This window comes from Chlorocebus sabaeus, chromosome 9, assembly GCF_047675955.1.
Source record: "Chlorocebus sabaeus isolate Y175 chromosome 9, mChlSab1.0.hap1, whole genome shotgun sequence".
NCBI classification, from domain to species: domain Eukaryota; kingdom Metazoa; phylum Chordata; class Mammalia; order Primates; family Cercopithecidae; genus Chlorocebus; species Chlorocebus sabaeus.
Window position 1 is genome coordinate 66,965,493 of NC_132912.1, and position 13,064 is coordinate 66,978,556.

Below are 13,064 nucleotides of genomic sequence, written 5' to 3' on the forward strand. Positions count from 1 at the left end.
CCTTAAAAAAAAACTTTTGTTATATACTTGTTTTACATGAGCATTAGTAACTGAGTATTAGAGGACTTTATATGCCTACTATAGGCCTCCTAAATCTAATATTTAAGATCACTGTTTATTATCTTTTAATTGAAAGAAAATATGTTATTATCTAGAATTTTGTTATAGTGGTGTTGCGAATTTACTGGGTATTCTAACAACAAGAAAAAATATTAGTGATAATTGCATTTTCCTATCTTATTCCTTTCTTCTTTGTCATAATCAAAGTAAGTATAGGATTTTGCACATTGAGGGATATTAGGATATTGCTCAAAATTATATAATAATATACAATAACTTGAATTACAGTTCTAAACAATAGTTACAATGAGATACATTATAAAACATTAAGTCAAAATATAGGCACGGCACAGTGGCTCATGCCTGTAATCCAAACACTTTAGGAGGCTGTGACAGAGGATTGCTTGAGTCTAGAAGCTCATGGTTGCAGGCTGTGTGTTGAGCTATGATTGTACCACTGTACTCCAGCATGGGTGACAGAGTGAGACCCCATCCCTTAAAAATAAACAAAATATATACATGTAAATATATTAGGCAAGTGTACATGCACACACACACACACACACACGTACTTGCCTAATTCCAGGTAACACAGAACTTCTCAAATAGTTTTCTTTTGTCTTTTTCTTTTTTTTTTTTTTTTGAGACGGAGTCTCGCTCTGTCACCCAGGCTGGAATGCAGTGGCATGATCTCAACTCACTGCAACTTCCATCTCGTGGGTTCAAGTGATTCTTCTGCCTTGGCCTCCCGAGTACCTGGGACTACAGGCGCCCACCACCACGCCCGGCTAATTTTTGTATTTTTAGTAGAGACAGGGTTTCACCATGTTGGCCAGGCTGGTCTCAAACTCCTGACCTTGTGATCCACCCGCCTCAGCCTCCCAAAGTGCTGGGATTACAGGCATGAGCCACCATGCCTGGCCACAAATTGTTAATTATTATAACTCTCTGCTTGCCATAATGTTAATTTACAAAGCAGTCCATGAGTTTGCTCTAAGGTTATGCATTGCATACCTTAAAGATTGTTGTTGATGTTGTTTTATGAAAGCTATTCAGTAAAGAGTTTATCTGGCTAAAATAGACCCAATAGAAAAATTAAAAAGTAAATAAAGTAAGAGTTTAACTAGTATATCAGGTGCCAGGAACTTCCTTAGCCCTTAGATGCATAACTAGCATTATATAGTGTTTGTGGGAATCATGGGTGAGCATTAAGCACTATCAGCAAAAAAACTATGGATTGATGGTAAAAATTAAGAGGAAAATAAGAGAAAGGAACCACACTCAGGAAAAACAATATACCTGAAGAGTGATAAAGTATCACACAGTGGCTCACAGACCACTTACTACATGTTGAATAGGAACCTCTTTCTAGTCTTTCTTCATAATTCGTTTCACAACATACCATTTATTAAGATTTTTAAAATGCAACTGATGATGAATACAAATTGTGAAAAGTTCAGACTTTTTAAATTGTAACTTTAAATGTCCACCAGAGCAAGTCATAGTGATGGTAAAATGTAGGTATTCAACATCAAAGTTTTTCTATATTACCATTCTCCTTTATATTCATTGACAACTTCTGAATTAGAAAAGTCAATCTCTGATGTCTTGTATCTTCTGCAGTTCAGCCATTATTAACAGAACTCAAAACATTTGAGGTTCTCAGCTAAATTTTGAAGCCCGTTAAATTTGAAGTTGGCCTGAAACTTTTGCTCAAAGTGAATTACCCCTATTTTATTTAGGGTTTTTGCCTATTGCAACTGATTTTCCTTTATCCACAGCTATTCTACATAATGTTATGCAGTGTTTGGTTGAATCCTTAACACTTTTCTTGCACCTTGCCTGCGTGTAGTTTGTACTTTCTGCAGTTTGGGGTTCCTGTGTGGATTTGATTTGCCACATTCCGGGACCTCATTGCAAGTGATTCTGTTTCACAGTTTGATGATGTTCACAGAAGCAGGTAAGTGAGAGCTGGGGTCAGATATAAGCAGAAAGTCAGGACTTTTTTATTTAAAAATTTAAAAAAAAATTTTTTGGAGGGGGTAAGAAAGTCGTATCTTGCAGTCTTTTAGGACCACTGCCCTAACAACATCAGATAGGATATCTGTAAGTAGAAAGAGGCTAGGAATGTGGAATTGAATTTCCTGCATCAGCTGCGATTACAAGGAGGATAAGAGAATGGTTGAGCTGATTCTTTTCTATTTTCTTTTCCTAGAAATAGTGTGTATTTTTAGTCATTAACTAATATTTTGGTTTTGTTTAATATCCCAGAAGCATTTATTCCTCTCTTAAACAGGTAAAGTGCTCCTGATGACACTCACTCAAAGAGTTCACCTTACCCTTCTTTCAGGGAAAGTGAATTTTACAAGTTAATTCTGCATGTTTCCCCTACAACTGATTTCATTCTGTATCATTAAATGGCTATTTATTTTCTCCCTTCAACTTAGTCCAAGATTGAACATTGTTGAGTTTTGTTTGAACAGTGTTTGTTATGCTAATAAAGGACACTGGGCCTGGGGGAACTCATCCTGTGTCTAGATCAACAAACAGAACTCCGGAGGATTCCTGATCCTCTGGTTCCTCCCACTTGGTTTGAAAGGTGCTTACCCTTTCCAATCAAATATTGACTTCTGCACTAATCCAAAGGGTTTTTTTTTCTGAAGCTGTAAACTGAAAACAGAAATATTGCCTTGAGTGAGAGAAATCTAGGAAGCAGTAGGTTTCATTTTTTGTCAGCCTGCCTGGCCTTTACTTGGCTAACACTTGGGAGTGTTGACAGTCCTGAGCCCTCTTGGCAGAGAACAAAGGTTAGAAAGAGAGAAGCCCTCAGGCAGGGGGGACAGATCTCTCTTTGCCTCATTAGGGAGAATTCAGTCTTGTCTGTCTGGTTGGCAGGGCACACTTAAATCACTGAGACTCAGCATTTCAGCAGTTTGCAAAGGAAAGTGATACGAAGGGACAGCTGCAAGTAAGTCACAGCCTAGATCTGAAGAGATCAAGCACTCACTTCACTTGGAGGAAAGAGAGAAGGAAGGAAGCTGAGGACTTAGCAGGGTAAGTTTTTTCCGACAACCTGTCTGCTTGCTTAGTTTATAATTGAGTAAAGTATTTTATCACCCCAGGCAGTGTTAATCACTGATTAAACAGCTGAATGTGGCCGTAATTACAGTGTCCTTAATGCATTTCTCCTTTTCTTTTCCTACCACCTTATAAGGATCTCCAATGACCAGTTTCACTCTCCCTTCTCCCTACCTTCCCAAAGACGTTTTGCATTTTTTGGTGACTTACAGAAAATTAGATGAGCACTCCTTATCTGCAGATAGTGAAAATATGACTGTAGTTTAGGTGAAGCTTGGGACTCTTGGTGGTAAAGCAGAAGATGGGAAACCTAGGTCTAGGAATAGATTAATATTTTGACTTGTAATTTGGACATGAAGGATAAAAGTTTTTCTAGGCAATCAAGATCGTGTCTTCTCTCCTCTCCAGTTCTTGGTGTTGGTGTTCTGTCTCTCATACTGGGACTAAATTAGAGCCTAAGTCACTGGGGATGGCTAGAAAAAAATGAAAGGGATTCCCTTTCTAAGTGGAGAACATTCTGGACTCTGGAAAGTTCAAAGAGCTTATTGCAGTTCTTTCCAGCTTCTCCCGTGTGTCCCCTGTTTTTTCCTTTGTTTCTCTCAGTTTATAACCCATAAACAGGGAGGAGCCTGGGGCTCTTTGCAGGAAAATTAGAACCAGGGAAGCTGTGTCTGGGCCTGGGGTATACAAACTCAAACATGAACCTGATGATGTATATAGATGCAGATCAAAGATCTGGCTTCTCACCCACCTTCTTTCTTTTCTGCCAGAAAGCTAACTCATTTGTATCATGAACATTGTGCTCTAGACACAGAGGAGACTGTGACATTAGGGATTTTTACCACCACTCCTCTTCCCCAAACTGTGTGATACTTCTGCTTTCTAACCAGTTCAACCAACTCCCAGATTGCCAAGAGCTAATCTTCCATTAGAGGAAGACCTCTCCTTGGAAATGCAGATAAAGCAGTACCTTTTTGACTTTAAGTGACTTACTTCCATTGCAGCAAAAAGGCTTATGTTTTAACTTCAGGGAGATATCTATTATAAATTCTGGGACTTAAGACCCTAGAGTTGTCTTATATCACACTTCTCCTTCCATACCTATTTTTAAAAAAAGTCTATTCTTTCAAGGTTTAAGAAAGTGTTATCTTGGCCGGGTGCTGTGGCTCATGCCTGTAATCCCAGCACTTTGGGAGGTTGAGGCAGGTGGATCACGAGATCAGGAGTTCGAGACCAGCCTGACCAATGTGGTGAAACCCCGTCTCTACTAAAAATACAAAAATTAGCCCTGCGTGGTGGTGCGAGCCTGTAATCCCAGCTACTCAGGAGACTGAGGCAGGAGAATCACTGGAACCCAGGAGGTGGAGGTTGCAGTGAGCCAAGATCGCACCAAGGCACTCAAGCCTGGGTGACAGAGTGAGACTCTGTCTCAAAAAAAAAAAAAAAAAGAAAAAGTATTATCTTGCCTGAGGCGGGTGGGTAGAGTAGATAAATGCTTTTTCTAGAATGGCAGTGATTCTGAAAATGCAATGAGAATGTGAGGTGATTAAAAGTAGAGGAGAGAATGAAGTTAGTTGTTGGAAATGGGGTCCTAAAGTGTGAAGGGCAATTCCATCTACTATTTTACTAAAAGGACATGACCCTTAAACCCTAAGATAATCTAATATCATTAGGTCCAATTTCTTCTTCATTGAAGGTAATATATAGGATATGGTATACAGGTGAGCTTGGCTATTTCTGTTCTGTGGACTCTGAAACCATCCATTCACACTTGGGATAAGGGGAGATATTAAGAGGGTAGATGGAAACATAAGGATGAGGAGAAAGAAAGTACAAAGGAAAATACAAATTTATTGCTCCATTAACCTGAGGATGGGTTTTTAAGAGTCATGTTGTAAGATATGTATATGAGCTAGATAATTCTGGGAGCTTTTTGTTTGTTTTTGCCACCTGCATACACCTCAGCTGCATGATGATTCTGAGGTTTTTCCTAACAGATCTGATCTAGAAGGATCAAATGTCAGATCATTTTTGTAACAAAACATGATCCCTGGTTTGAACTTTAACAGTTACCTCATTGATACGGCCAGCATTTTTAATCCTCTATCATTTCTCTATACCTGAAGACAGTTAATCTGGGGATTAATAACTTTTTAGCCTCTCAGTTTCTATGAATACCTTCCTTTCTTTTTTAATTGAAGTGAAAATCATATAACATAAAATTAGTAATTTTAAAGTGAGCAATTAAATGGCATTTAGTATATTCACAGTATTGTGCAACCACTATTTTTGTCTTGTTTCAAAACATTTTTACCACCCCAAAAGAAGACCCCATAACCATTAAGCAGTTACTCCCCATTTTTCCTTCCACCCAACCCTTAGCAACTACCAATCTGCTTTCTGTGTCTGGGTTTACCTGTTTACATATTTCATAGAAACGGCATCATACAACATGTATATAACCTTTTGTGTCTGGCTTTCTTCACTTAGCATAATGTTTTTTGAAGTTCATCTACATTGTAGCATGTATCAGTATTTCATTTCTTTTTATAGCTGAATAATATATATCTTCATATGTATATTTATATCCTAATTTGTTTATCCATTTATCCATTGATGGACCTTTTTGGGTTGTTTCTACCTTTTAGCTGTTGTGAATAGTGCTGCTATGAACATTCACTTATAAATATTGGTTTGAGTATCTGTTTTTAAATATTTTGGGCACATACCTAAGAATGAAATTTCTGGTTATATAGTAATATTATGTTAACTTTTTGGGGAACTGCCATACTGTTTTCTATAGTGGTGGCACCATTTTACATTCTTACCTGTAGTGTATGAGGGTTCAAATTACTCCATATCCTCATCAACACTTGTTATTTTCTGTTTTTTTGATAATAGCCATACTAGTGGGTATGAAGTGATATCTCACTGTTGCTCTGATTTGCATTTTCCTAATGACTATTGACCTTATTTTCTTGTGTTTATTGTCCATTTGCATATATTCTTTGGGAAAATGTCTATTCACATATTTTGCCCAATTTTTTAGTTGGGTTGTTTGGTGGTTTTTTTGTTTGTTCTTTGTTATTGAGTTGTGGGAATTCTTCATATAGTCTGGATACTAACACCTTACCAGATATATGGCGTGCAAATATTTTCTTCCATTCTTTGGGGTGTCATTTGACTCTGCTGTTAGCATCTTTTGATGCACAAAAGTTTTCAGTTTTGCTGTCCAATTTACCTATTTTGCTGGTGGTGGTGTTGCCTGTGCTTTTGGTGTCATATCCTAGAAATTGCCAAAACCTATGTCATGAACCTTTCCCCCATAGACTTTTATAGACTTTTTACTTCTTAAGTTTAGGTCTTTATACTTTAAATGTTCAAACTCAAGTCATTCTGTTTCTTTAATTTGCAGAATGTTTCTGTCCATATTTCTGTGTTTATTCTCTCCTCTGTGCTTAGAATTTTTTCCCTATTTCCAAGTATTCAAAGTATTCCCATCTTTCAAGGTCTATTCCAACTGCTACCTGCTTCATGAAGAAAGCCACTGTAGAAATTCTCACCCACTGGAGAGATTTCTTTTTCTGATCTCCCATTAGTGCTTTAGTTGCACTTTTCTGGTTGGATTTATGTAGTACCTTATAGTTTATATCTAATTTCCCTACAAGACTTTTAGATGAGATATATATTTTTCATTTTTGCTTCTATATAGAGTGTTTTGCAGATGATTTCATCTGTTTATCAGTAAATACATATTACATGAATGGACATTTTAATTTTTCTCATATGGTCCTTCCTGTTTCCTCAGCTCTTATGGAAGGCATGGGAGAAGATGAGACAGGGAAGGAGGACAGCACAGAGTCACAGCCAGATAGTGACTGGGTGTAGGCTTATTTCTACCTCAAAACTTACCACTTTAGGAAATTTTTCTGACTTGCTTGACTACATAACTCTTAGTGCACGTTTTGTATTACATTTAATTTTTACTTGGCAAATTGCTTATAAATGTAATAATAGGTCTTTCAAAATGTTTTCTCTCTCTAACTAGATTAAATTGTCTAAATCTCCAATTGGATGATCGCTTTGGACAACTAAATCTTCTTTTGCTTTTTCCTCTTTTCAATTGAGTTTTAAAATACACTAAAGATATATTAACATTTTCTCCTGATAAAAAAAGTCAAACATTACAGATAAGTATACAGTCACGTTCAATCAGCCCAGTTCCTATTTAACTGGCTTCTTACCCTACTCAGAGTTAATCACTGTTACCAGTTTTCTATTTTTTTTTTTTTTTTTGAGATGGAGTTTTGCTCTCGTTGCCCAGCCTGGAGTACAATACCGTGATGTCGGCTCACTGCAACCTCCACTTCCTGGGTTCAAGCAATTCTCCTGCCTCAGCCTCCCAGGTAGCTGGGATTACAGGCACCCACCACCACACCCACCTAAGTTTTTGTATTTTTAGTAGAGACAGGGTTTCACCATGTTGGCCAGGCTGGTGTTGAACTCCTGACCTCAGGTGATCTGCCTGCCTTGGCCTCCCAAAGTACTGGGATTACAGGTGTGAGCCACCATGCCTGGCTGTTACCAGTTTTCTATGGGCCCTGTCAAATTTTTTTTATGCATTTATTTACATATATATACACACACACAGACGTATATATACACATATACATATGTATATACATACACATATATATATAAAATGGGACTTAATATGTATAAATTATGTTCATATAAAATTGTTTCTTCTTGGCTGGGCGCAGTGGTTCAAGCCTGTAATCCTAGCACTTTGGGAGGCCAAGGTGGGTAGATCACCTGAGGTCAGGAGTTTGAGACCAGCCTCACCAACATGGTGAAACCCCATCTCTACTAAAAAATACAAAAATTAGCCAGGTATGGTGGCACCTGCCCATAGTCCCAGCTACACTGGAGGCTAGGTGGAGGAGTGAGCTGAGATTGCGCTGCTGCACTCCAGCCTGGGCGACAGAGCGAGACCCTGTCTCAAAAAACAACAACAAACTCTTTTTTCTCTGTTTTTCACAGCTGCCTATGGTGATCAATAACCAGTAAATACTGAATAAATCTTACTGATAACCTGGGTGTGAGAGACTTGAATGAAAAGTGAAAGGTCAAGCATATGAAAACACTTCACATGTGTCCAGCTTGTAAAATTCTATTCTGTGTCTGTTCTGCATATAGTCTCCACGTATCACTGGACAGGCCATGGCTCCACGGTCCCGGCGACGAAGGCACAGGAAACCTCCCTCATCAGTGGCTCCCATCATTATGACTCCAACCACAATTGTGACCCCTATGCCTCTGACCCCCTCAAAACCGGGCCCTAGCATTGACACACTTGGCTTCTTCTCCTTGGATGATAATGTTCCTGGCCTATCGCAGCTGATCCTTCAAAAGCTGAACATGAAAAGCTATGAAGAATACAAGTGAGTGACCGGCTCTATGGAAGAGGGATATATTGTCTCTGGTAGAAGTAAATTTCAGAAGGTGGAGAGGGAGTACAGTTTGGGGAATATGAAGTATTTGCAATAAGCTATTTTGTCATCCTGACTTTTGCCAGTTACTGTATTACTATAAAAGAAGAAATATTCACTTAAGTGAAAAATGATGGCAGTGAGAGACATAGGAGTAAGTGGAAATGTATAGGAGACAAGATGAGGGGCATGAGAGATTTTGGAGATACTCCTTTGCCTACTGCCATTCCTTCTCCATGCTGTCTTTGCAGGTTAGTGGTAGATGGGGGTACCCCTGTATCAGGCTTTGGATTTCGATGTCCTCAAGAAATGTTCCAGAGGATGGAAGACACATTTCGATTCTGTGCTCACTGTAGAGTACTCCCTAGTGGCCTTTCAGACTCCAAGGTTCTCCGGCACTGTAAGAGGTGACTTGTGGGGGTGCTAATCGGGAGACATTCAGAAATGATCCTGTACTAGCCGGACATGATGACTCATGCCTGTAATCCCAGCACTTTGGGAGGCCAAGGCAGGTAGATCACATGAGGCCAGCCTGGCCAACATGGCAAAACCCTGTCTCTACTAAAAATACAAAAATTAGCCCGGTGTGGGGGCACACACCTGTAGTCTCAGCTACTCGAAAGGCTGAGGTGAGAGAATTGCTTGAACCCAGGAGGCAGAGGTTCCTGTACTACGACCTCATTCCAAGAGGAAAGATCTGAAAGTTTTCAAAATAACCTAAGGCTTAGGTCCTCATTTTTTGTCATCCAGGTTACAGAGATTAGAACAATGTTCTAACCCTGCTTATTTTTGGTGTTACTGGGAAGTGAGACAAGAAACCACAATACAGTCCTCCCTATCTCTCTCTCAAGTACTCAAGGAGTAAGACTACATTTGTTCTGGGGAGGTGGGGGTTGTACCATACCTGTTATGAGAGGACAGCTGCAAACTTGTGGTGTTTTTTCTAATAGTGATATAAAAAGTTCCAGATAGAGAGTAAGGTATCACTCTGTCTGGCAGAATAATTATATTCCCAATCCCTCCTGCCTTGTCTGCCAAATGTAATCCCCAAAATTGGTGCATCAGCTGTCATTCCTCTCCCTACCTTCCTTACTTATTCACAAGGTGCAGGAATATCAGTTCCTTTCCTCAGATAACCCCAATCACATTTATAGTATAAGAATTATTTCTCTCTCATTCTCTCAGGTGCAGAAATGTCTATTACTGTGGTCCGGAGTGCCAGAGGTCAGACTGGCCTGCACACAGGAGGGTTTGTCAAGAGCTTCGTCTTGTGGCCGTGGACCGTCTCATGGAATGGCTTCTGGTCACAGGTGGAGTGGTGGTGTTGAGGAACTCTGCTGTAATGGTCATAGTTGATTGTATTTAAAGGAAGATACAAAATCATATTGTTATGAAAAAATGAGGAAGTGGGGCAAAGGTTGGGGTACCCCTGCTCACAGGTTGGCAGAGTGAACATGGAGGGAATATTGATCATTAGTGAGGGGCAAATTTTGAAGCCAGGGAAGCATTAGGTTACTTCTTATTTCTTCTTTCCTACAGGTGATTTTGTCCTACCCTCAGGACCTTGGCCATGGCCACCTGAAGCTGTACAGGACTGGGACTCCTGGTTTTCTATGAAGGGGTTACACCTAGATGCTACACTGGATGCTGTGCTAGTCAGTCATGCCATGACCACTTTATGGGCCAGTGTAGGACGGCCAAGGCCAGACCCAGATGTCCTGCAGGGATCTTTGAAGCGGCTGCTGACAGATGTCCTGTCACGGCCCTTGACTCTGGGCCTAGGACTTAGGGCCTTGGAGATAGATGTTAGGAGGATTGGGGGAAGCACAGTGCATGTGGTTGGTGCTTCCCATGTGGAGACATTTCTTACTCGCCCTGGGGACTATGATGAACTTGGCCACATGTTTCCTGGGCACCTTGGACTCCGTGTGGTCATGGTGGGTGTAGACGTGGCTAATGGCTTTTCACAGAGCACCTCAACTTCACCCCTGGAACCTGGCACAATTCAGCTTAGTGCCCACAGGGGCCTCTATCATGACTTCTGGGAGGAGCAAGTAGAGACCGGGCAGACAGACCATCCAGATTTGGTGGCGGCATTCCATCCAGGTAAGACTCATTGGTTCAGGGGAATAGAGGGTGGCTTCCCTGAGAATTTTCCATCCTGAATCTTGTATCTTCTGTCTTTGGAATCCCATTCGTTTGGTCTCATTAAACACAATATGATGACAACTTTTCTTGATGATTTGCAATATGTACTACACTTGGGTTCAGAATTTTTCATCGAAGAACTTGGAGTGGATGATGATGATGATGATGATGATGATAATGATGATAATGATTGGGGATAAGCAAGGTGAGGAGTGGGGCGCTCACAGTCAAAGAAATATCTTGCTCTTAGGGTCTGCTTTAGTCTTTCCCTATTCCCATTTTCATTTTTGTTCCACAGGTTTCCATTCCTCCCCAGACTTGATGGGGGCTTGGCTGCCCACCCTGCTGCTACTTCGTGACTATAAGATTCCTACATTGATTACTGTTTACAGGTTTTAACCTCTTCCTATTTGTGATACTTCCCTGACTTTACATCTCTCTTTATATAGATGAGCTCATTTTGCCCCCTCTTGCTCATCTACCTTCTGGTGAGGATGTTCTTTTCCGCATATGACTTTTTCATCCCCTTGGAACAGTCCTTTGCTAGTTAATTGAGTATCTAATGAGACATTTGGGAGGGAAGGATAGCCCTTGCCTAGTCCAGCCTTAGGCAATTTGGGGGATTGGTGATTACAGAAATGTCAGGCTCTTGGGCAATTTTTTCTTTATCTCTGTCACAATCAGTAATTTTTCTTCTCTCTCTTCTACAGTCATCAGGAGTTGGTATCCTCTTTGCAGATTCTGGTGGAACTGGATACACACATCACTGCCTATGGGGCTAATCCTTTCATGTCCCTCAAACCTGAACAGGTCTATTCCAACCCCAACAAGCAGCCAGTATACTGCAGTGCATATTATATCATGTTTCTTGGAAGCTCCTGTCAGCTGGATAATAGTCAATTAGAAGAGAAAGTGGATGGTGGGATTTAAATAGATCATGACCGGACATCTGGAAAATGGGGAGGTTGTGATGAAATTACCCTGCTAATGCCAAATTCTTGCAAACTTTGAAAAACACTATATTCTAAACCTCATTCACTGTTTGGGTAAAAATTCTAAGCTGAATGAGAGTTTTTGTATAACGTAATTAGTTTCTTTCTTTTTTTGAGATGGAGTCTTGCTCTGTTGCCTAGGCTAGAGTGCAGTGGCGCGATCTCGGCTCACTGCAGCCTCCACCTCCTGGGTTCAAGCGGTTCTCCTGCCTCAGCCTCCCTAGTAGCTGGGATTACAGGTGCGCACCACCACACCTGGCTAATTTTTGTATTTTCAGTAGAGACAGAGTTTCGCCGTGTTGACCAGGCTCGTATCAAACCCTTGACCTCAGGTGATCTGCCTGCCTTGACCTCCCAAAGTTCTGGAATTACAGGCATGAGCCACCATGCCCAGCCAATGTAACTGGTTTCTAAGAGTTTAGCCACAGTACCTTTTAGAGATAGGAAATTAGATTGAGTGGGTGGGAAGAGGCCCTGATGTTAGTCTTCCCAGAGCTTATAGTTCCTAACACTTTCCTTTGTAAGGAAGTTTACCTTTTGACTGGAACCAGATGGCACTGAGGAGAAGAATGAGAACCACCTTATTCTTCTGAAAAAGACTTTCTTCTCATCTAGTAATTTGGGCTAAAAAATGGAAAGATGTTGATGACATGAAGTGGTACAAGAATGGACAAGTCAGGGAAGTCACTGGGAACATGGATGAGGTTGTAAGCATTGGTATACTGTCCTGTTTCCTGGCTTTTTTGAGAGAAATGTCTAATTTTCCTGTTTTCTCTTGGGGACTTTTGACCCTAGAGTAGCCCTGGTGTTGTATTTGAGATATCCCAAGCTATATCAGACTCTACCTGAATATACTGGAGTTACTTTTTATCCCCCATTCTATAGCCCAATAAACTCAGTTTGGGGCTTCTCAAGTCACTTGTTTTATTTCCTGTTCACTGGCAAGTATTACTCATCTGCACATAACACCTCAAGACTGGAAGTTTCTCTCTTGCTAACAGAGTATTTAGCATCAGTTCTCTGGGTCTGCCACTCTGTCACACATTTGCCTCATGTCATCCTTTTCTTTTTTATTGCTTTTTTTTTTTTTTTTTTTTGAGACGGAGTCTCGCTGTGTCACCCAGGCTGGAGTGCAGTGGCGCGATCTCGGCTCACTGCAAGCTCCGCCTCTCAGGTTCACGCCATTCTCCCGCCTCAGCCTCCGAGTAGCTGGGACTACAGGCGCCCGCCACCACACCCGGCTAGTTTTTTGTATTTTTAGTAGAGACGGGGTTTCACCATGTTAGCCAGGATG

At 40.6% G+C, this 13,064-nt stretch overlaps 1 protein-coding gene across 2 annotated transcripts; it reads left to right on the plus strand.

The window, feature by feature from the left end:
• Positions 1–12: 12 nt before the first annotated feature.
• On the plus strand, positions 13–12,861 carry MSS51 (MSS51 mitochondrial translational activator). Of its 2 annotated transcripts, XM_007963057.3 has the most exons (7): positions 13–3,114; positions 8,338–8,582; positions 8,882–9,037; positions 9,816–9,940; positions 10,170–10,736; positions 11,077–11,170; positions 11,489–12,861. In XM_007963057.3, exons 2-7 carry the CDS (start codon positions 8,362–8,364, stop codon positions 11,706–11,708), a joined length of 1,383 nt encoding a protein of 460 aa, XP_007961248.1. In that variant the 5' UTR covers positions 13–3,114; positions 8,338–8,361; the 3' UTR covers positions 11,709–12,861. The 2 variants fall into 2 exon arrangements, with proteins under 2 accessions (XP_007961248.1, XP_037864988.1); XM_038009060.2 differs by having other exon boundaries at positions 13–8,582.
• Positions 12,862–13,064: the final 203 nt, after the last annotated feature.